This window comes from Poecilia latipinna, unplaced genomic scaffold, assembly GCF_001443285.1.
Source record: "Poecilia latipinna isolate Pla-1442-1.1 unplaced genomic scaffold, P_latipinna-1.0 Scaffold662, whole genome shotgun sequence".
NCBI lineage: Eukaryota > Metazoa > Chordata > Actinopteri > Cyprinodontiformes > Poeciliidae > Poecilia > Poecilia latipinna.
In genome coordinates, this window is record NW_015113278.1 from 1 (window position 1) to 24,680 (window position 24,680).

Below are 24,680 nucleotides of genomic sequence, written 5' to 3' on the forward strand. Positions count from 1 at the left end.
AAATGGCTCTTCATAGAAATGGCTCTCCATAGCTCCTACCCCCGTCTACTCGAAGCAATTTAATTTTATGGCACTAGTGAGGTTCCGTAGAGGTACGTGGGTGGTGGGAGGAGTCACAAGTCAGAGCGCTTAAATTCGGCTCTGGCCGTTAAACAAACACTAGAGCGGGGACAATCATGCGTCATCTGGATGGATACTGCGAGTTGACCGCAAGGAGATTCTTTTCTGCCGGAGAGGTTGACGCTAGTGGTGATTTCCTGCAAACTTATTCTGGAAAGAGAGCCATGAATATTTAGGTTTGTCCACAACGCGATTGCTTGTTCGACCATGGAGTGCAGCCTTTATTGCCAGGTGGGTGACTTCGTTCAAGACCTTAAACTTTCAACCTTTCGTTGGCGAGTCATACGGTCAGTCTGAGCCACTTAGCTGCGGTGAAAATGTATTATCAGGCGTTGCCAAGCCAAGAGCGCGCTTTTCGGAACGAGTCATTGTTTCACCGAATCAAAATACAATGACATTAGATAAAAATCACAGTATTTGGGCTTGTCTAATTCGTTTTTCCCCCCGAACATAACGGGAGAAAACGAGTAAATGGAGGCCTAACGTATAATATAACGTGCAGTTTTCACACTATTCCCAACATGACTATAAATATCGTCATGTTGGGAATATATATGAAAGTTTTTATATTTTCGAAATGAGCTTTGAAATCATCAATATTGGTAGTTAGATCTGTAGCCCGCCTACGATGGGGTGCTTGTTTCTATTTATACTGAGGCAAAACGGTGAAAGTCACTTCCATGCCCCGTTTGGTTTCACTTCCTTTACAAACAATAAAACACACACACACACAAACCTCCTGAAATATCAAATATCTACTTCTATCTGGATCAATATGATCGTCATATTTTAGAAATGAGCTTTGAAATCATCAATATTAGTAGTTACGTCTGTAGGCCGCCTACAATGTAATGCGTGAAGCGTTTAACCTACAAGTTTTTTTAAAAAAAGAAAAAGCACAACAAGCATCTCTGTTAGAGGCGCGGTTCAGTAAATGTGGTTCAGGAAGTGACCTCAGCGATGTGCAAATGCTATTCTTCCTGTTATTTGGTTTGGTTATCGGTCTAAAACACGCATGAACCCAAGATTAAGTTTTTTTTTGTTGTTGTTTCGCTTTAGCTGTTAACGGAAAATGTTATTATTATCGCTCCTTTCACAATCCATATTGCCTTTCTGCAAGACTGAACGGAACCATCAAAGTCTGAGTTGCATTTTAAACACAAAATTGTAGATGAGACTATGGTGTGATTTTAAAAACAATAAAGGCATTTAAAAAAAAACCGGAGAGATAAATTGTGTGTGTGTGTGTGTGTGTGTGTGTAAAGCATTTCAAACAGGAAGGAGCTGAGTGATTGGAGGAGGGGTGCATTCTGGCACCGAGTAACCCTATTCCTCTGACATCTTTAGCCCAAGCAGGGGGTAAGAGGAGAGGAGGGTGTTTGGTGGAAGTAGAGCTTTTATATTCACACCTAGTGTGTTAACAGCGGCTTTTAAACCCCTATACTATGCATGTTTTTTATGTACTGTGCATGTTTTGCATGGTGCATAAAAGTTGGCAGTTTTGCCAACTTCAAGATGACTACTGTCCTGAAAATACAACCTCTTGCAGAGGATTAGATTTGCTCTTGGGGATTGGAATTGGACATTACAGTCACATTTTTAGCTAACAGTTTTGGCAGAGTTGGGGAAACTTCCAATATATTTTCTGGTATGTTTCCCACTGCAAAAATCTACCATGTTTGGGGTTTTATTTGCTGCTACTTTTCCCCACGCTTTGAACCATGTGGCTTATAGCCCGGTGCGGCTATGTACGCACCGGGCTGGGAGGACCGAGTCGGTAAACTGTCTTCCCAGACAGCAAGCGGATGAACAGACCATGGAGAGGATGGGTGGAATCAGAGAGGATTTTGTTTGCTCTGGCTAAGCAGGGTCTGCGTGCAATGCTCTGGATAGGTGGCAGTGAAGTGATGCGAGTTGTCCAGCTGAGGTTGTCTGTAATGTGAACCCCCAGGAACTTAGTGCTGCTGATGATCTCCACTGCTTTGTCGTTGATGAGGAGTGGTGTGTGGTTGGGTCGAGACCTCCTGAAGTCTGATCTCTTTTGTTTTGTCGATGTTCAGGAGCAGGTTGTTTGTTATGCACCAGTCAACAAGATGTACCTCTTTTCTGTAGTTCACTTCATTGTCGTCCTGAATGAGGCCCACAATTGTTGTCGTTTGCATATTTCATGATGTGGTTGGTGTTAAACCTGGGATGACAGTCGTGGGTCATCAGGGTAAACAGTAGGGGACTCAGGACACAGCCCTGGGGGAACCAGTGTTTAAAGAAATGATATTGAAGGTATTATTACCCACATGGACAGACTAAGTTCTGTCTGTGAGGAAGTCTAGCAGCCAGTTGCACAGTGGCGTATTGAAGCCTAGGGGGACCAGTTTGCATACCAAGTCCTGGGGGATGATCGTATTGAAGGCTGAGCTGAAGTCCAAAAAAGGATCTGTACGTGGGTGTTTCTTCTCTCAGGTGTACTAGGCTCAGATGAAGAGCAGTGGAGATGGCATCCTCAGTCAAGTGCTTAGATTTGTATGCAAACTGGAAAGGGTCAAATGACGGAGGGAGCATAGATATTTTATGACCCTTAACCACTCTCTAGAAGCACTTCATGATAGATGTTAATGCAACGGGTCGAAAGTCAGTAAGACATGTGATGGTTTATTTTTTTGGGCACTGGAATAATAATAGCTGACTTAAAACATGAGGGAACAATGGCCTGATACAGTGATGTATTGAAGATGTCCATGAGCACATGGACTAGCTGGTCTGCACACCCTACAGAGCAAACGTTCAGGGAATCCTTCCGCATTGGCAATGAATGCAAATGATTCGGTCCAAGAATTGTAGGATCTCTCCTCAGCTATTTTCCTCTTTTCCCCTTTGCTAGCCACGGCTCACCACACACCCGTCAGTTTGTTTACAACAGCCCCCTGCCTCGCAAACCCTGCTGAAAGAAACGTATCGTAGGCTATGATGCAAATCTTTGTTGACAGAAATGTTGAAATTTACTATTTATTCTACACATTTTTATAGCTTTGGAAAATGTTAATGATTGTGTCAGGTTTGTCCTCCTACAGAAACTATATTAAAACAAAAAAAATATACATCTCCAACCCCCACTTTCTTTCCATTTTCAAACATTTTTGAAAAAGGTCCTGAGAGCCTTTAGGGCATCACTAATGAGCCGCATGCGGCTCTAGAGCTGCGGGTTGCCGACCCCTGACCTAACTCAACAAAGATCCAGTCAACTGGTGCTCGTCATCTCACATTGAGTGGACTATAGATTATCTGAGTACTGTGAGTGTCTTGTGATTGTCTGGAATGTCCCTTCATCTGTTGAATATTCATGGATACCATTTCACCATGAAGACAAAAGAACACTCCAAGCAAATCAGAGAAAAGGTTATTGAAAAGTACAAGTCAGAGGATGGATATAAGGCACTGAACATCCCTGAGAGTTCAGTTTAATTAATCAAGAAATGGAGGGAATATGTAGCCTAAAGTCCTCACAAAACTGAGTAACCGTGCAAGAAGGAAACCAGTGAAAGAGGACATCTTATGCTGAAGGAGTTTCAAGCTTCAATAGCTGAGATGGGAGAGACTCTGCAGGCAGCTGCTCACTGAGATTTTTACCGGTCAAAACTTTGAGAGGGTGAGAAGGAATCCACTGTTGAAGAAAACTCATGTCAAGACTTGAATAGAGTTTGCCAAAAAGCATATGGGAGACTCTATGGTCTAGAAAGTTCTTTGGTCTTTTTGGCCATCTGACAAGATGCTGGAAACGACAGGGAGAGAAAGTGAGTCTCCAGAGCCATTACACAACCATGGGCTGAAGAAGCGTATGATCCGAAAAGGAGGAAGAAATTGCTTTGTCTCCTCTGCAAGAGATCTATGACCTAAGAGAATATTCATTTTTAGTCAAGACAACAACCTGAAGCTTCCAGCTAAAGCTACACAAAGAAAAGAAAGAATACTGGAAAAACAACAGCTTGGATGTTGTGGAGTGGCCAAGTCAAAGCCCAGACCTCAGTCTGATGGAGAATTTGTGGTGTGTTTAGAAATGCCACCAAAGTCAAATTCTGTTCATCATGATTGGTTTGCAAAGGCAAAAAAGGTCAAATCAGCTGTTGAGTAAATTTATGTTAACCTAAACACATCACTATCATTTATTAAACATTGTTTTTGATATTTTGGATTATGTGACTTTAGAACTGAGTTTGTAGTTTGATCAATTGGATTGATCTTGGCACAAAAAAAACTAAACTTTTTTGTTACACTGTAATATTCACAACAGTTTTTAGTTCTTTAAACTCCAAATGCATAATGATGGTCACTTACAGTAGAAGTAATTGCTCATCTTTGTGCTACAGACTTTATACTCTCTACCCTTTTTTTAAACATTTTGTTTATTTGAAGACCAATTTTGTCTGTGTTCACACTTCAAGATGCATTCACACATCTTGAAGTGACCCCATTCCAATTTTTTTTTATTTTTTTTTGTCAAATTGGATTTTTTTACTATAGCCGTTTACACTTTCAAATAAATGTGACCTGCATGTGTTCCGCGTGAACAGGCAAACGATCTGAAAGTGTCCCGCATGCACAGTAGAGGGTGCAATATTGTCAGTGTTCTGCCAACTGCTATAAAAAGAAGTGCTTGGTGTTTGCGGAAGTAAACATGAATGTTAAAAGTGGAGCATAGCTTATATATTTGAAGCAGAGGCGCAAAAAGTGGGTATGCAGCGTATGCAACGCATAGGGGCGCAGCACCAGAGGGGGCGCCAAAACCCCGTCTGGAGGGGACGACGCACCGATTATGTTTTCCCATAGACTTCAGTGCGCCTCACGCTCCTTCACCTCTCGCACATAATGAGGTAAATGTAGCGAGTTTTACACTTCACGCAGCGTCGCCTCGGTGGGGGTTGATGGTGAGCGTCGCTCCTTCACCCTGACGTTCCTTCCCTGGGGGACGGGGGGGTCGCCAATTTATGTTTTCGCATCCACCTGAATAATGTGTAGTTGCGCCACTGATTTGAAGTTGTTATCCGACTGGAGAAAGCATATCAACAACTTAATCCTCACTATAGTCTGTCACGGTTGTTTGATTTTTCTTCCCGCTTGCGAGTATCAGGACGCAGAATAGTGAGATTTGTCGAGTGTCGGTGACGTTCAAGTCAGATGAATGCGACCTGGATGTTGGGTCGCATTTGAATCTAATGCGTATCGGATACCCAAATGGTCTGTGTTGCTTTCGAAAAGAATCTGACCTGAGTTGTTCAGACTGTCATGAAAAGATCAAATACAGGTCGCATTACGTCAAAATCGGAATTGGGTCACTTCAGGCTGCAGTGTGAACACAGATTATGTTTAGCTCTTTGAGAGTGGGAAAAGAAACTACTGAACTTTCTTTACAAAAAGTGAACGGAGCCCTGCATATTACTTTCTGGTGGCACTTTAGGTCATCTGTTGTCTATATAAGCGGGCAGAACTGCAAAATTAAACTTCTTGGGTGTCCTTTGGGCTAACAAGTGGTAAAGTTGTCCAAGATTATGTATTGAATACATAGTTGGCAACATAATATATTGAAATATTTTATGCTTGGGGGAAAATGCATGTTTTGTGAAATTTTAGACAGGATCGGAGGTGATCGGCAACAAGAATGAGTCAACACAGTGGTCTGCTAGAATAAATGTCTTTTATTCCCCACAGATTACAGCAAAGTAGTGATGCTCAGCAAAGCAATCATTCACACACTGATACGTGATGCTATATATATTGTCCTTCAATATATCTTTCGCTCTTACCTTGACACATGGACTGGAGAGCCGTCAGTCCGGGCAGAGCAGCAATCGCGTGGCCAGGCGTCCGTACGCGACCCATGGCAGACTCTGCCAAGACGAGGGACTACCCCGATTTTATACTCTTTAGCAAGCATTCTTGCGTGAGAGTGAAGAATGGCCACTTCCTCTCTCCCAGGCAGGTTCTCCAAGAATAGTGCGGCCATTTCCCGTTTCATATCTGACCACTTATTCCTGCCATTGTTTGAATCAGGTCAGAATGACCTCTTACGACACGACCCTCACTATCGAACAATGGAACTCAGAGAGCGATCAGGTTATGAAACACAGGTTGACCATTCATTTGTTTATATGTCCAAAAATATCTAGCACGAACTTAGAGCGTGATCAGCTACGTGACAACCAGCCACTGTCGCGCTTAAGTCGTGTACAACAATACCTATCACGAACTCAGAGCATGGTCAGGTTATATAACAGATTATGAAGGTTACATAAAGAGTATATAAGACATTATCAAAGAACAAATATAATATTTCTATATCAATGCATCATCAAAAAGAATCACAAAGATGGAAATCCCCAAAATTAATCTATGACTTACTACTTGCTTGTTGGGAAGGGGAGAATGCATTGAGTTACAGTCTGCTGGTCAAAACGCAAACGGGCACAAGAACTGCTCTTAATTGTATACATGGAAAACGAATGCAGGGCAGAGGCTCGGGGAACTGTAGAATTGAGCTGCTGAGAGTGGCAGCATGTTGGAGTAGCTCTGTACTTTCATAATAATACTTGGATCCATTAAAAGGGGGGAATTTTGTTTGTCCCAGCATAGCACATAATAAAAACCTTTATTTTAATTAATGTGAATAAACATACAACAATAATAACAGTGAGGAGTGATAGTCCTAATGACACAAATATTGGTCAGTACATTAAATATATAATCAACATTTAAAATGCACACAGCTCTAGAGACTATGTATGAATTATAAAGTCTGATGGCCTCGGGTAGGAAGGACTTGCTGTAGCGTTCTTCAGCACATCTGGGCTGGAGTAATCTTTGGCCTTGTCTGCTCCTCAGGCTGCCTACCACACTGTTGAGGGAATGAAGGGGGTTTTCCTTGATGGCTCTGATCTTCAGCATTTGGTCTTTCATCACCTCTTCCAGTGAAGCCAGCTTGATCCCTACAACTGACTCAGCCTTTCAGTTTAAGTTTGTTTGAGTCTTTCATCGCAGCCCACCATTGCATTGAAGATGAAACTAGTCATTGATGACTGACATGAAGAGCAACCTACTGCAGATGTTAACCTTTGTGTTTACAAACTAACCGACCCCACACTCGTATCATTTGCCTCAGTCCTCGCACGCACAAGATTTAAAAGACTTGAGCTTCTGTAGAAAATAGTCTGCTCATGGCCTTTTTGTAGCATGTTCATAGTCCACTGTAGCTTCCAGTCTAGTGTAACACCAAGGCACTTGTAGGATTGAACCTGAGATGGAAGTTTGGAGTAAATGTGTTTCCTTGTTGCAGAAACTGACAACCATTTCCTTGGTCTTGTTTACATTAAGCAGAAGTTGGTTCTCTCCGCACCACATCACAAAATATACAAGAATTTTGACGTGGATATGACCCAGATTGAACCAATGGGAATACACCATGACAGTCGCTGGTGTTGGTGTCTCTGTCAGCGCGGATGATATGGAACCTGGGGAGGACTACCGCTGAGTCAGGCGTCTTAATTTTACGTTTCAGAGAAGCACGTGATGCTACATTCCTTGTATTCTTTCTGTGTCCTGGAGAGTGCTTCCAACTCTTCCATTTTGTTGGCCTGTGTGCTTCACACTAGCACGGCAGCCTCATCGTCTTTTTATGTGCAGCTCCGGAGGTATATCAGGTTTAACTCCATGCAGGAGGCTTTCATGCTTTAGTGCCATCTGCTGATGCAATTCTAGCGGGGGAGTCTGGCAAGGCTGCTTGACGTAACGTAAATGGTCCCATTAAAAAGTTCATAAGAAGAAATGATCTAGACTGGCTAACTGTCATGTTCATTTCTAAAATTAATTTTAAAATTACTACAAAAGTTCAATAATATTGGTAAAAACAATCAATAAATGCTCACAGTTTGGGACAGGCTACTGTTGTCAAGGCGTCATAGCAGTGTCAAAATGAATGGATGAACTTCAAGCCCTGACAAGAACTCAGCAAGAGTATAAGGAACGCATATGTTTTATGGAGACATGGCTGTAGGACTGTCCCAACACCAACATCTCTCTGCCAGGCTTAATGACTATATGAGCAGAGATTTAAAGAGCAGCAGGACAAAGCAGGGAGGTGGATTAGCAGTGTTTGTGAATGACAGGTAGTGTCATCCAGGACATGTTACTGTGAAGTGACGTCTCTGTAGTCCAGACATTGAACTCTTGCTTCACTCCTGGTTAGGAAGATGGCTGTTAGGAAATGGTCACAGGAAGCAGAAGGGCCCCTTCAGGCTTGTTTTGAAGCATCCCACTGGACTACCACATAGAGATGACATCATTGCCATGAGTGAGTGTGACTGGCTATATACTTCTGTGTGGACAGCACCATCCTCTGATAAACCCCAGATCACCGGTGACCTAAAGGAACTTTTAAGCAAGAAAACAAGAGCCTTTAGGGAATGAGACGGGGAGTTATTGAGGAGTATACAGAAAAGGCTCGAAGTCAAGATAAGAGGCAGCAAAGGGAAGTACACAAAGAAGCTGGAGAATAAACTGCAGAGGAACAATATCAGAGATGTGTGGTCAGGGATGAAGATTAAAGGCTTCAAACAAAAGAAGGTTCAGATAGATGGAAGCCTGGACAGAGCAAATGAGCTGGACACATTTTTTTTTAACAAGTTCAGCTCAAGAACAAGCTCATCATCCTCTCCTGTCCCCATCCATACAGATATCTTCCTCTGACCCACTGCTTTCATCAGATGTCATATTTTCCACCTCAGTCATGGACTCTTTTGCTTCCACAAGTTTGTCTTCTTCCAAATCAGGAGATGCTGCTGCTCCTTTTGCCTCCCCTTCCCACTTTTCTGTATCTAGAAGTCATATGAAGAGGCAGTTGGAGAGACTAAACCGGAACAAGGATGGCGTCAGCCCCATAGTCTTGAAGGCCTGTGCACAGCAGCTCTAGGGGATTCTGCAACATCTCTTCAGCCTTAGCCTGACTCAAGAAGGTTCCACTGTTGTGGAAGACATGCTGCCTCGTTCAGGTACCAAAGAAAACTCACCCATCAGTTATCAACGACTATAGGCCTGTTGCCCTGACATCCCACATCATGAAGATCTTGGAGAGACTCCTGTTGGCCCACCTCAACAAGTAGCCAAGCTCATATCATATCATTGCCTATCACCATGGAGTTGAAGATGCCATCATACACCTGCTTCAACAAACCCACTGTCATCTGGACAAAGAAGGCAGCACTGTGAAGATCATGATTTTTGATTTCTCTAGTGCATGTAATACAATTCAGCCTGATCCACACTTGGAGAAACTCCAGAAGACACAGGTGGAGGCCTCAACAGTCGGCTGGATCTATGACTACTTGACAAATAGGTCACAGTTTGAGACTGAAGAACTGTGTGTCTAACGATGTGGTCAGCAACACAAGAGTACCACAAGAAACTGCACTCTCACCATTGCTTTTCACTCTGTACACTTCAGACTTCTAGCACAATCCGACTTATTTCATCTTAAGAAATATTCGGATGACTCTGCAGTTGTTGGATGTATGGACGAGAAGCTGAGTACAGAAAGTTGGTGGACTGCTTTGTCATGGTGTGGGATCAGTGATCTCATCTTAAATGTGAACTAAACAAAGGAGATTGTTTCAGGAGGAACACTATAAGATCAAACCCTATTTCCATTGTAATAGAAAATGTCATTTTTAACCTTATTTCATCTTTGATGGAAATGCTGAATGCCTAACCTGGCAGTTAGGTGCATTCCAACAATGCATGTGTGGAATGCATTGTTGGTACTTTTGTTTGACCCTGCAACTATGGGTGAAGAACTAGAAGTTTCTGTTGGAATGCTTAGCTCTATTTCCTGTCATGAAACCATCCCCTTCAAAGATGTGAGGGACAGCTCATAAGGTGGGGATAAGGACTGGCAATAGAGATGAGATCAGACTTTTGGTGTGCCCCTTTTTTTTTTTTTGCTGTGGCTGTTTAACCATGTAACGTGTGTTCAGGGCTCTTCTCCTGACTGCATTCAGTGAGACTGGTCTTTGAACGCTTTTGCCTTCGAATGAAGAAACTTAGTCAAAGATTGATCTTTCTCTTATTATTGAAACAGATTCTCATTCTTAAATTAAATTTCCATAACGCCATCATGGGAGAAGTAGAGGTGGTTGAGGAAGATGACTACCTTGGTGTTCACCTTGACAATAGACTGGACTGGAGACAGCAGTGAAGCCATCGCCATCTATAAGAAGGGGCAGAATAGACTGTACTTCTTAAGGAAGCTAATATCCGTCAATGTTTCCACCAAAATGCTGCAGATCTACTATACGTTTGTTCTTGAAAGCATCATCTCTTTTGCCATCATCTGCTGGGGGAGCAGCATCAGAGCCAGGGACTTAAAAAGGCTCAACAGCCTGATAAAGAAGGCTGTTTCTGTTCTGGGGATGACTGTGGAACCTCTGGAGAGGATTATGCAAACAAGGATTCTTCATAGGATCAAGAAAATTATGGACAACCCTGACCATCTTCTTCACAAGATTATTTTGGGAAGGCAGAACATCTTCAGTCAGAGGCTTCTTCAGATTAATTGCAGTACAGACGACTGCAGAAGATATTTCCTTCCAACATCCATCAACATCTTCAATAACTCTTTGAAGAATCTAAATTAATGTGTCTTTGACTCTTATGTTTTATGTTGATATAATGGTTAGTGGGTTTTAGAGTTGACACACAGAATCAGCATTTGTATTTGAAAAGCAAATGTATGTTGGAGTTCTGTCTGTAAATAAAGTCATTCATGCCCTTATTTGCAAATAAGGGCTCCATAAAACAACGTTTATGGATCATAGATTTTCTGGGTTTGCGACATGGAACAAATATGCTAAGCCAGTCAGTGATAAAGATGAACTGCCCTCTGATCAGCCACAGCATTGCCTTACTTTCTGTACGACTTATGCCTCCAAAAGCAAGTCTAGTATGTTGATTTAAGAACGCAAGAGAATCTCTCTGGTTGCAGATTCTGCCATATGATGTGCTCTTTGGAAGATCTGTTTATTCAAATTCCAGTTGAGCCCTTTTGCCACTTTTTATTGTTCCTCTCGGCATCATTGAAGTTGCATGGACAGTGACAATTTTTTTGGGTACGTCCTACTGACAGGAGATGTTGGACAAGATCAAATAGTCCCTCCTGTTTATTTACTCTGCATTTGCCTGGAAGAAGCAAGGGAACTTTGAAGGGAAGGCTAATAGTTTTTCTTCGTGTCTGCAGCCTACAGAGCTCTAATTTAGCCTCGAGTTCACAAGAACACCAAAGGGTTGAGGTTTTAAAGAATTTTGTTCTAGTTTGCAGATCATTTAATCTCACAGGGATTTAATATTGTGGCTGGTTGCTGTTAGAATACCATTTCCTAATCTAACATTTGTCAAGTATGGTGGAGTTGGCCTCACTCCAATGAGTAATCTAAAGATGGAGTAATAAAAAATGACCTGCTGTGATACAATAATCAAAGTAGTAATTATGTTTAAGGTATGTATAATCCAAAGATTACTGGATTTTAATGTAGGTTGTTGAATTGTAGTGTCGTGTTGAAAATGGATCGCAGTTGAGCATTCCGGGAATAGAGGGGCTGAAAGGAGACCGGTGGTGACCAACTTAAGCATGAGACGGACGCACGGACCTGTACAAGGGAGGAAATGAGAAGAACCGGGCACATCAACTCGACACATTACACTGGGCTATCACCATTTGGACTAAGCACCACTGAAGAACTAAACGGCAATGGCAAACCTGAAAGGGAATTCGGTCACAACTGAACATTTGGATTTGCTTTAACTCGAAACCTGTTGTTGTAAATGACAGTTGCGTAGAGCTATACAGAAATCACAATATTATGTTGAAAAAACCTGGATGTGAAAGTTGATTTTGTGTTGGTCTTGTCAAAACAAATGTGTTCATTGATGGAAATCCTTGAATCTTGTCCATATGAACTGTGGTCTTTGTGAAAAACCACACAAAAATGACTGTAGTAAAAGAATATGTGCATTGCAAATGTTATGGTGGAAAAGGTATCTTTTATTAATAGATTTATCTTGATCAGTTGTCTAATTGGTAACGTTAGTCATGATCAGTGTCACCTGTCTTTCTGTGGATCAGAAAAAGAAGTTTCAAAACTGATCTTTAAAGTGTAATAGGCCTGCTATTGTGCATTTGCTCATCTGTTATTCTTGTCATTTGAGGTCATTATTTCTAAGGGGCACTCTAGGAAATTACTTGTACACTTGATTAGTAAATTCAGGAAACAAAAATAAATCTGCCTTGGCTCAGACTGAGGAAAATGCTAATCTTTCAATCCTTTTTCATATAGACCCATTTAATGAATTTATCAGTTTAACTCTTGGCAGAGCGTCCCTTGAATAGTGACTATATTTTTATTTTTTTGTATACTATATTCTGTTTTCTCTTGATTTTCTTTAGTTCTTGTGATGTTTGAACAAACCCGTGGCATCTGCAGAGATGGTATCTGTCCTTGACCCCTGTTAATTCTGGGTGGAGGGACGACGGTACTGATTGTCTCTGCAGATCTGACACTTCATTGTAGTCTATAATGGTAATGATTATCCATCATAGGCACAATGATGGATGTGCTTAGGATAGACGGAATAATGACTGTGTAGATGACAACAGATTTTCCCTTTAGTTGCCACAAGAAGTACAGTCTGAACCTTCCTCCGAACAGTGCAACTGTGAAGAACAGCTCATGTCAAGCGAAAAGGGCATTTCCTAAGAACAGGAAGTTCTTGGTAGGCAAAGGAAAAGTGTTCTCTGGAAATCCATAGTCATTACTACACTTGAGCAAGTCAGTGTCCAGGTGCTTCTAAGTGGAACAGTGGTCTTAGGTTGTGAATAATAACTTTTATATCATCCCATATATGTATTACTCATTAGTTTTTAAAGTCTATAACATTTTCTTTGTGTCTCTAACTTGTGCTATATGAGAAATGTTTGCAGAATAGGCTGCAGCCAGATGACCAGACACTCTGGAGCCGACCTGAGGGCTTGCCTGAAAACACCCACAGGCCAAAGTTTATGTCAAACCTTGTGGCCCAGAGAAATGGGACCAGCGCTTAAGGCCTTATGAGTGGACCTGTCAAACCACCTTCTGTCTACGTTCAGGTTGTTCTTGATCAGAGAAGTGACAGTGGTGAAACTCAAGAGTTTGCTGAGGGTTGGTTCCTCCAATAGCAAGAAGCTACAAGCTTTCTGCTGGTGGCTAGTTAGGAAGCTTGTGACCCAGCAATGGTAAGAAGCTAGAGGATGCCTGCTCCACCAGAAGCAGGTATCCTCCAGCTTCTGGTGGAGGATACCTGGGTTGGTGGTATTTAATTTAAGACCAAGCTGAAACTGGCTTGGTTGGATTCTGGTATATCCTGGGTGATCAAGGTAAACCAGAATGAAGTGTGGTTGCAAGTTGGCAGCATTGTCATCAGCTCCTGTAGCTTTCCAGGTCTTTTGATGCTGAGAGAGTTCATTTACCTTTTCTTCTGAGATCTTTGATGCAAATAGAGGACCCGAAGGAGAATAGTTGGTAGAGTTGTTGGTGGCCAAATGGGTTGAAGGTGTCTTACTGGTTTTCAAACATACACAAGAATCTATTGGCCAGTTGGATAATGGGGGTCATTACAGTGTGAGGAGATGGGCTCCTTTAGTTGGCAGACTAGAAGACCCCTGGCAGGGGTACTGCAAGGGTATCCTTGCAGGGTACCTACAAGGGTTACCCTACAATAGGTTTCTTTGGTTCTACACAGCTTCTTCAGGGTTTATTATTGTTGTAAGTGTGACGTCTTGGTTTGCACATAGCTGTGGTTGAAGATATAAGCGGACTACAATTTGTGCAGTCAAATCAGTCCTGTGACATCCGTTTTGATTAATCAGTCCTGGTAAGATATGTTAATGTATCTAACGCAAAAAGATACGTTGGATAAAGATTAAGGGTGGAGTGTGACAGAAGAAGATAAGGAAGAGATGGATTAAAACTTCACTGAGCTTGCAGAGCTTGTAGCTATGAAGGGATGCGTGGTTTGGAGGATGTGATATTCTCCAATGTGATATTTATTTTTTTTATTGCTAGTTTGAGCCCCCACCCCAGCCGTGTATGGCCTTGTGCCATTTGGCAAGGCACCTCACCTACCATGCCTGCTGGTGGTGGGCAGAAGGGCTGATGGCATAATATAGTGGGCTTCCCCAAAGCATGTGTGGCTACAATCCATAGCTTGCTGTCATCAATGTGTGAATAGTGCAACCGAGTTCATTGTAAAGTGCATGTCTAATGTCTTAAAATGAACAGGTATTTGTATGTTTAAAGGGACTTTGCATCCAAAGAATTTTTACATATTTCTTTTTTTAAGTTTTCTTTGTTTTGTAATGTCTGCTGCTTCGTGCAGCAAGGATTTCGTGCGAATGCAGTATTTGCAAGAAGTACTCTGAAAAGATACCCGTCTTTAACTGGTGCTGTGATTCATTTAAATTAACTTTATCAAGTTGGAAGCACAGTCACAGAGCCAGAATATTCGTTGAGCGAGTAAGTGTGAGGTTTAAAGGGCCAGCACTGGGTAGAAATCAACTTTGTTGAGCTTTACAACATGTTGTTCTTTCATGAAAAACATACCCCGAGTTCTGCTTTGATTCTAATGCATTTTTGAGAAATCCTTGAATTTTCCTCAGCAACCATACAGCTGTGCAAAATGCTTGGGGGGGGGTGAGGAGCGCAGCCTTTAGGGACAAAAGTCCTCCTCGTAGCTGCAGTTTCCAAACTTCCATGTTACAGAACACTCCCCCACTCGGCTCCTTAAGACTAGTCAGGAGAGATTAGGAAACACCTGGTGGAACTGTGCATCTGCTGAGCTAATAAGAACTACTTCTAAGTGAAACACTGCCCCTTTAAATGTACACACCACACATTGATATGTACACCAAAAAATCCCACATCATGACGTTTTGGTCGCACGGGTACGGCATAGTTCATGAAATTTTTTCCAAATTGTAATGTTCACAACTTGTTTACTCTTTCCTCTGCATTGACCCTGATTGTTATACAATTCTGTTTGTTTTGGTTTAGTTTTATTTGTGTTTTTATGTATCACTTTTGTATAATTGCATGATTAATCTAATTTTTACATAATTTGCCTCTTTATTTGTCTTAGATCTGTTGCAAAAGATTTGAAGCGCTGCATCAATTTAAGCAACATCTGACTTTAAAAGGACATAAACAGGTGAGAGTTGCAGTTAATCTTTCGCTAAGTGTTTTGTGGTGTGTGTTAAAGGTTAAAAAAAAAAGACTGTGTTGATGTAGTAATTTGTGGGAAAATGACCTTAAACAACATATTGAGAGCACTGGAATTGGCATACCTTTCTTAATCCTTATATTTCTATTTAGTCATTTTTTAATTAATCTTATAAGAATGTAATGTGTGTTGGAATACTTTGTAACCCTAGTACTGTGCTATAAGTATGTCAAAGGTACAAGTCAGTCAGGGTCAGAACAGAACGAAGAATGCAGAACAACAAAGAGGAACTTGGAAATTGAGCAAGAGTGAATTTGGGAGTAACTCCAGATGGCGATTGAAAAGGAGAAATGAGTCACAGAGGGAGCTGAACAGGAACAGTTGAGAAGTCGCGTAGCTGAACGGTGCGGTTGAGAAGTCGCGTAGCTGAACGGTGCGGTTGAGAATTCGCTTAGTAAATGGTCCCCACAATCATGGGCTGAGAAAGTCTAAAACATTCTGGAGAGGAAGAAAGTGCTAAGTCTCAACTGCAGAAGTCGGAAGTCAAAAAGTGATGCAGACAGAAGACCTACAGAGAAATGCGCCCCGGAACTAAGGAGAGACCAAGACTCTGCACAGCTGAAAGGGGGAGAAGCCAACTGCCCTCGTCCATGGTTCCAAATTAGACGGCCGTCCTTGACTCCCCTATAGAGATCTCCATTTGTTGCAACAGACTTGGTCGATGGACAGGAATTCACAGTTAGAGAAGCTGAAGCTGATTCTATGCACTCTGCTTGAATCAATCAGCTTCTGATTGATCAGTCAGCTGATTTGATAACTGCATGCGAGGGAATGCTTGATCAGTTGATTGATCAATCAGTTCAGTTGATCGATCAACTCATTGCTCCATCAGTCAACTCAATCGATTGATGGAGCAATAAACTGAGTTGATTGCTCCAACTCAGTTGATTGATCCAGTGGCCATGACACCCACTTAGCGGAAGTGGGGGTCATGCCCTTCTTCGTTACCTGAAGAAGGGCATGACGCCTGGATAGTAGATAGTTAGTGGCTAGATGAGTCTCTCTCGACACCAACAGATAAACAGATTATCCCAAAAACCATAACTTGGAGTACGACTTGTGGGGTTTAGGGCTTTTCCGGTCCCGTTGGTTGGGGAGCTGGTCACCAGTCAGCCCAGGAGTTTAGCAGAAGTGAGTGGGGCTGGCTAGTGCGCAACAGCAAAAAGCTTCAAAGATAAATCACTTTGTGAAAAACTCACGTTTAGAATTGTTGCTGAAACACATGTTTATTTTGATTATTTTTGAGACAGAAACATAATAATGTGACTTGTATAGGCCTTTTATGAACAATGATTTTTTTAAAGTGGTTAAAATGAATCATATACTGTAGCATGTGACTGACACGACTGTGTTATGATTTAGGTTTCCTGTAAAATTTTTTACCTCTGTGTAATTTTCAGAAAGACCTGGACTTATTGAAATGTGTTTTATATTCAAATTGCACCCTGTTTTACAGTAAGCTAACAATACCTAATTAAACAGAAATGAAGAAAAATGTCTAGCTTATTGAAATTGGAAAGTGCCAGAAAAAGACAAGCTCTTGACAATGGCCTTTTAATAAAATTTATCCTTACTATTTTCCAGATGCTTCGAGATGTTTTCCAAAAAGGTAACATTCACTCTGTTTAGCTGCCTTGTGTCTGTTTCACAATGTCCTTTATGCATGTTTTGTGAATTTTTTTTGTTTCTTTTTTATAAAATATTCCTCCTTTCTTAGAATTCATACCCTGCACTTGTAAGTATTTTTTTTTTGCGTGTGTTTTATAGTTTTGACCACATCTGATGTGTTTTTTGTTTGGTTTTTTTTTTTTTTGCTTTTTAATTTTAAAAATACAAATTTTGTTAAAAATTAAGAGTATATTATAACATTCTTACTGTTAATTTTAAAATAACATTTTATGTTTTGTCCATAGAAATTAATCTGTAATGTTTCTTTTTAAGACCGGATACCCTACATTGTATTTGTGGCTCCAAAGTGCAAAAGCTTTGAGTTTCAGAGATCTGCTGTTGGTGAGTATGCTGCAGTTTCTCCATTTTCTGCAGTACATATTTACATATTTTTTGCTGCTACAAAGTGTAATGGCTATAAGAGTGCTATCTATATTATATTTTGAATTTTGAAACATAGATACAAGTCAGCTATGATAACTGAATATATTTAGACATTAGCTGGATAAAATGTTTGCTGGATTAGCCAACCTGAAGTTAGCTGTTTAATAAACGTATCAGTTGGAGTCTTAGAGCTAGATTAGCTTCATAGTGGTTGGTGCTCTTTTCTTTACCACTTCACGAGAGTCTGATTTTGTCACCAAAATAATTCTGAGGCACTGAGTTTGACTTATTTGTAATCAAGGTAAGAGAGAAAAACTTTTCTCATAGGGCCAAGGTTCCCCCCCTCCCCCCTCTTAAAATATTAAAAAACATAATCCGAAAACTACGTATTTTATTTACTTTGGGTTTTTATCTGATATGAAAAGGAGTTTGATCTAAAGGGCTTAGGTCTGTAATAAAAAGTGAAAACAGAATAACATGATAAGGCGGGAACAATAATTTGTCCTAGAATTGTTTCTTGACACCAGTAGCTGCTCCTTTTGTGGATTTTTATTCTTCTTCTTGTTCTTACTCATAAAATTCCTAGTGAGTGTTTATTGATGCCGAGTGCAGACATTTGGTTGTGCATAGGTCACGACCTCCTAGTTCCTGACTTCACACCTTGTCTGGTTGCAGACTGCAGACTGTTTCGTGTATTTTTGGTTTACTAGGAGGTTTTATTTCAGTTGGGGGTAATTGCTGTGTTTCTATTTTCTTTCAGGCCTGTCTCTGATGACTCTGTGTTTCAGTCAAAAGCCTGATTTAAGTTTTTACCTCTGCCATGTTTGTAAAGATACATACACCATGGACACAATTTTATGCCACACATTTTCACAAAGCCATTGCTTTCACTACTTTGTAAGTATCAGACATCTTTAAATGACTATTTAAATGAAAATCTAGAGTGAGGTGTTAACCATATATATATATTTCAAGGTATATGCAAACCCAGATTATTTGAGTTTCTCCTGGAAACCCGACTTGGACATGGCGACCGTTCTGGGGTGGAAGCTCAAAAGGGAAAGCAGAAAATCTGAGCTTCAAACCTTGCGGGTTGGTATTGTGATGTTGTAAATTGTCAAAATGATAAATGGTACTGTCAAATACTTACTGTTTTTCATCAACATTAAATCCATTGTGGAGGTGAAGATGGTTACAATCTTTAAAGAAATGCATCTCTTTCTGCCTTGGTGGTTCATCGCATGTTACTTTTCTGTAGCACTTTTTTCTAGATGTTGTCATTTGAAGTATGTTCACGGGATGCCTTTTCGTCTACTTCTTAACAATGGTCAAAGAAGCAGTAGAAACAAATCAAATGATTTATAATAAAGTTATATCATGGACACAGTTTAACTCGTACAGAAAAGGACCAGTTGGTGTGACGAGCTAAATGACACCGAGACAAAAAGAAAAGCGGAGCAGCAAAGCTAATATAAAAAAACAAACCAAAAATTAACTACAGGTGGTTCTCAATAAATGGCAGTGATAATGAAAAATTAATCTATTCCAATAACTTAGTTCACAAAGTGAAGATAATTGTATAAAGGAACTGCAGATGGATGTTTTCAAACCTTTATTGCTGTTAATTATGTTTTCCTCCATTTCTCAAAGCTTCTTGGTCATATTTAAATGTTTTGTTACTTTTAACCAAGTGAACCCAAAACAGATATTTGTTTGCAATTTGTAGATTGCTTTTTGGCATCAATAATCTTATAATTTTTTTTATCTCTTTGTATAGTTATTGCATTTACCCCCACCGCTCATTAAGAAGCTCATGTTATCAACCTACTCAGAAGGTATTATTTTATGATTTGTTCATGTTTTTAATTTTTTTTTTTTTAAGTGGAATAATGACTGTAATCTTGTGATTATTCCCAGTGATGCAAACCTTATGTGAAAATGGCAAACTTCTTGAGAGGTTTGAAGGTGAGTATCCATTTTTCTAAATGATCATTCAGAGCTTCATAAACTAAGACTGCCCCACATTTAACACCTATAACCTTTTCTTTTTGTAGTTTAAATGAAGCTCTGGCTTTTTATTTACTAATGACAGAAGCAGGAGCACCGAAGTGCTTTTACTGTGGTTAAACATTAATCTTAAACATTGTGCTTCAAAGCCTTGGTGTAAACAGCACACCACCAGATTTAAAAATACTGGATATGAGGGTATGGTTTGTGGTGCTATCGTGGCTTAACAAGCTTTAAACAATAATCTGAAAAAAATAAATATAGTTGAGTTAAAGAAAACAGAAGTACAGAGTCTTGCAGAATGCAAATCTGCTCCAACCTACTTGAGTTCACACTCTTACTCTATAGGACACAAAATAGGTTGGCTGATGATCACCAGATGTCAAGGTTGGTGTCGCGGCATGACGCAAACACCTGCATGTTGCTTGTTAAATAAAAGTTTGTACTTTTCCGCTGCAAGGCAGTAAGGCGGAAATATACTGCGGTTATTTCCTCCTATGCAGATTTTTATTTTTTTTCACCCACTCTGGAGGGTTTTCAAGCATGAACAGCCTGTTTAAGGTCATGGAACAACATCTCTCAGATTTAAGTCTGCACTTTACCACTTCAGAATCTCCATTTTGTAGTTTTGAACCAATTAGTCTTGAACACAGCCTTTGTAGAAATGTAATTAATCAGTTGATTGTTAAATTAGTAAGGGATGATTACTTTTTTCACACAGGACCAGGCTGGTTCCTTAGCAAATTTTTATTTGAAAATGGCTCTCTGTATATAGCCATCTTTACCTGACAGCTTTGACGCTATAAATTATTTTGAATCAACAAAAAACATGAGGCTGGGAATTGATGTCCAGCGTTTAATCTACCATACAGCCATATTGGGAGATTCATGCTTTTTTTTTTTTCTTTAAAGCATTGTTTGGCATCTCAGCATGAAGGAAACATATCAACTAACCCGGCTAGCTCAGTCGGTAGAGCACGAGACTCTCAATCTCAGGGTCGTGGATTCGGGTTCCACTTTGGGACACCATTTTATTGGGGAGTGAAAGGTAGCTAATAAGAAAAACAAATCATCACACCGGACCCCGTTTATGTCTGCTTTGTTTGGGCCAACGTTGGAGGGTTCTGGGCGCTCCTGCATTACACAAATCACTTTCTCAATATTTTCACTGGGAGCAGGGCGTATTTGCACTCCTCTGCGTGTGTGTATGTAGCATTCTCAACCAGTCCAGTTTCTTCCTGGAATTGTCCACAGCTAGGAGCTTTCAACATTTGGCTGGATGGATGATTACAACAGTTCAGTGATTTTTTTTTTGTTATTCCACATGTCCCCAAATCTGAATTCCTTCCTGACTTCTAGGTCAGAATGACCCAGTACATTTGACACAGTGCTTTTCCTTTTGACAAAAACATACCTTGGTGCAAAACGGCCAAACAACGTAATTGTCAACTATTAGCATAATTTTATTCCTCTACAACAAAAGCTCAACTTGTCATCAGTGCAGCCATCCATAAAATACTGTTTGAAGCACAGAATAAATGTACAGGTTTTATAAATGAAATCATTAAATTACATCCTGCTTTCATTATTTAAGAGAGAGGAACGACTATGAACTGGTGAGGTACTGTTGTTGCATCATTTTGTTTCTCTTCAATGGGTGTGTTGCTCTCCAAGACGTGAATGTTCCAGCCTTAGAGCCAAACAATTTACATGTTTGCAACAGCAAATCTTACTCAGCCAGCTAGACGGATATTTTGAAGGTGAATCAGTGAATCAGTTTAATAGGACGAGTACGAGTTCATGCAAAAGAAACAAGACGATGTAGCCGTTAACAGACCTTTGGCTCTGGAAGATGTTGAGAGACTTTGGTTAGTCATGTTTGTTAATTTTGTTTTCCCTTCCTTCCAGCTATGCACCAAAACAAGGTGACTCTTCAAGGTTACCACAGCAACCACAACAGACAGCATCCGCTTCTTGGTTTGTAAAAAAAAAAAAACAAAAAAAAAAAAACTTTAACATGCCTTTTCAAATGTTAAGTTATGGGTTGACGGTTACAAATAAACTTTCTATAGTTTTCAAGCTGGTTTTTGAAATTAAAATGCTTTGTTAGCCTTCAGTGAAGCTGCAATTTTTTTTTTCCTTTATTGTGCAGGACTGCAGCACATTGTTGAATGCGTTTCTTCTGAACCAGAACAGAAGTACTACCTCTGCACACTGTGCCAGCTTGTGATTCCCAGCCACACGATCATCGGACATTTACTGAGCTCTGACCACGTACACTTGTATTTTGTAAGTCGAGATTTCTTTTTGCTTTTGGCATTTTGTGACACTTAAATGCTTCAGAAAAGAAAATACATTTTATAATCAAGAAATAATCTGAGTAAATACAACATGTTTCCAAATAAATTGATCTCTTTAGGGAAATAAAACCATTTAAACCAACTTTTCTCAATGTGGAAAAGTGACTGAGTTCAATTTTATTAGCATCGCCTGAAGTGGGCAAAACGATTTCCACATGATTGTCTTTGGGAAGGTGTGGGATCACACCAACTAATTACATAATTTTATTCAAATGACATAACAAAATCAGTTTATAACCTGGAAAAGGGAAACTACTCACAAATCTGTTCTTCCTGCACAGGAAGAATGGCATCCCTCAACACTGACTTCAAACGAGTTGGACAGGAATAGTTTCCTGCTTGATTGTGCAAAGCAAGCTGAGAAAATTCATGCTGCTGAAAATGTTTCTGTGCAGGTTGGTGATGTAAAAAAAATAATAATATTATTAATAAAGCATGAATGCATCGAAAGTGACGTAAAAATTTATTCTTCCCAGCAAGTGAAGCTGCAGCCCGATGTCTTCAAGTCGGTGAATTTTGATTCCTATTCAGAAGGTCGGTATTCGATTTTAAATCTTTGGTTCACCAAATTTACTTTATTCAGGGGTCAAAGCCCATAGAGGCAAAGGGACGTGCAGACCGCTATTAAGATGAAACAAAAAAAATAGGGCCTCGATGCCTTTTGTGTACCATTTTTAAACCATAAATCATATTTTGAAAATCCTTGGAGAATTCTGGATTTTTGTTTTTACATAAAAAATTTTAAATCCCTTTTTATCTACCAGTTTTTTAGCCCAGAATTTGTTGTTTATGTGCATATTTCATACTGAGATTAATATTAGAATAAAGTTGTCTGGTTTAGCCACATGTGAACAAAGTTGAATTGGCTAAAGAGCTGAATAAGCAAATCTGTAACATTTAGACAATTTCCAGCAGTTGAGTTTGTAAGGTTTTACACAGTTTTGATCGCCATTAAATGCAGTTTAAATTAAATAAACCTTGAAAGTGGAGATATGCCAGGACAGTGGGGTACAGAGGCGGACTTGGTCAGGACTCAGTTTGCAAGTAGAGCTTGGAACCCTGTCATGACTGCTTGCAGCCTTACTTTAACATTAAGCTTAGTTGAGCAGTGAAACATGTTTTTTTTAATTATTATTATATTTTGTCTTTTAGCTTTGAAGAGCCTGGAATCTGTCACAAAGAGATGCTTAACTGTAAGCATTAAACCAGGCGACAAGATTGGTATGTGTAACCTCAGCATCTGTGTAGTGAATGTGTGAAATTGTGAACTATGAGTTAATTTCAGCAAGTTGTTTTCAAAGTTTCTTGTTTTAAAAGTTGTAAATTTGAATATATTTTCCCTTTTTTAGATCATTCAGTCTCTGCTCCTTCAACTAAGGATGTCAAATGCATGGTGCACTGCCAGGTGATAAATTGTGATACATGCATAACTTTAAATGTAGTCAAATCACAGTTTGAAACAAACGCTGACATTTCCATCCCCATTTCCTGTTCTTCTGCATCTTTTTCTATAAAAAAAAAGAACTGCTGTAAAAGTTTCTCCACAATGTTCAAGTACTTGGAGCATTTAACAAGCAAAGAACACATAAGGGTAAGTAATTTTATCTCACCCCAAAATTCTTAACAAACAGGAGTTGTTATTGTTGATTGCCCTAAAAACTGGAATCTTCCACAGGTGATGCAGGGAATTTCTCAAGGTAAAAAGCTCAATTTTGTCAAATATGAAATATGTGTTTTGTGTTTAATTAATGTTTTATTAACCGATGTTGTTTCCACAGATTTCACAGGACATTTTTATGACCGAGGTACATTTACAGTCTCGATAATCAAAGCTTTAACAATATGCATCTGATATTCAATAATAAAAATCTGATTTTTCTCTTAATCTTGTTTGGTAGCTCACATAAATGACGTTTAATGAGAGCAGTTTTGGGGTCTGAGCATGAAGCTCAATGTTGTAAAGACTATGCAGTTCTCTGGATCACTTGTCTAATTCTGATCCACCGTCCTCCATATTTATTATGGCTGAATTACTTCGAAAGCCTTCGATCAGGTTCGGAAGAGGCCGTTAGGAAATGAGAAAACATGTGAAGCATGCAGGACACTGGGGACTTGGAAATGGTGAAAATACTGTAAAGATGGAATGGCGTTCTTAATTAAACCCAAAGATTGAGTTTTAAAAGCTGTGACTTCAGACATCTGCTAATGTTTTTCTTTTCCCCTCCTGATAGGAAGGTTCTACATAAGCCTGTACACGTACATCAACGAGTCTTTAAAGAGAAATATGCCACCTGTCGGTAAGGTCACATGCACGTTTATACGTTATATGTGATGCTTAGAAAATATTTACCTTTTTAAAATGTATTTATTTTTGTGCTGCAGGAACATCTCTAGTTACGACGTGCCTCACCTCGGTTTCTAAAGATGATCCATTTTATCTGTGCTTCGCCTGTCAGGATTGGTTTTGTCAGGCTGACATCCGGAATCACTTTGAATCCCGAAAGCATCTCATAAGCACTCAGGTTAACTTCTATTGTGATAAAGTTTTGTAATGTCTACATGTTTGTTTTTTTTTTATTTATTTTTTTATACATGTCTTTTTGCACCTTCATGTGATTCCACTTTAGCGTTAAAAATCAGAAAATCAGGTCCTAAGAGTTTTCAGTTAGAGTTGCTTTCACCTTCTGCAGTATTTTAAGCAAATGTTACTTCCACATGGTTAGGAAAGGATCTTGAATAAAGACTTGTACAGTTAAGATGACATGTTTTTAAAATTGAATCTTAAACGTGGAAATC

At 39.8% G+C, this 24,680-nt stretch overlaps 1 protein-coding gene across 3 annotated transcripts in view; it reads left to right on the forward strand.

Moving 5' to 3' along the window:
* Nucleotides 1-137: 137 nt before the first annotated feature.
* The window catches only part of LOC106954520 (uncharacterized), a 51,223-nt gene continuing 26,680 nt past the window's right edge, over nt 138-24,680 (forward strand). For 2 of the 3 annotated variants that reach the window (XM_015044066.1, XM_015044067.1), the window contains exons 1-20: nt 139-351; nt 15,325-15,393; nt 17,050-17,074; nt 17,183-17,200; nt 17,407-17,475; nt 18,278-18,414; nt 18,493-18,609; nt 19,295-19,352; nt 19,435-19,482; nt 21,433-21,501; nt 21,677-21,813; nt 22,166-22,279; nt 22,361-22,418; nt 23,037-23,105; nt 23,234-23,289; nt 23,407-23,475; nt 23,560-23,581; nt 23,663-23,689; nt 24,116-24,181; nt 24,267-24,406. In XM_015044066.1, coding sequence (XP_014899552.1) covers nt 328-351; nt 15,325-15,393; nt 17,050-17,074; nt 17,183-17,200; nt 17,407-17,475; nt 18,278-18,414; nt 18,493-18,609; nt 19,295-19,352; nt 19,435-19,482; nt 21,433-21,501; nt 21,677-21,813; nt 22,166-22,279; nt 22,361-22,418; nt 23,037-23,105; nt 23,234-23,289; nt 23,407-23,475; nt 23,560-23,581; nt 23,663-23,689; nt 24,116-24,181; nt 24,267-24,406 — 1,392 coding nt within the window. In that variant the 5' untranslated portion in view covers nt 139-327. Of the gene's footprint in view, nt 352-15,324; nt 15,394-17,049; nt 17,075-17,182; nt 17,201-17,406; nt 17,476-18,277; nt 18,415-18,492; nt 18,610-19,294; nt 19,353-19,434; nt 19,483-21,432; nt 21,502-21,676; nt 21,814-22,165; nt 22,280-22,360; nt 22,419-23,036; nt 23,106-23,233; nt 23,290-23,406; nt 23,476-23,559; nt 23,582-23,662; nt 23,690-24,115; nt 24,182-24,266; nt 24,407-24,680 lie in introns of all 3 variants that reach the window. The other variant, XM_015044068.1, reaches the window with a different exon arrangement.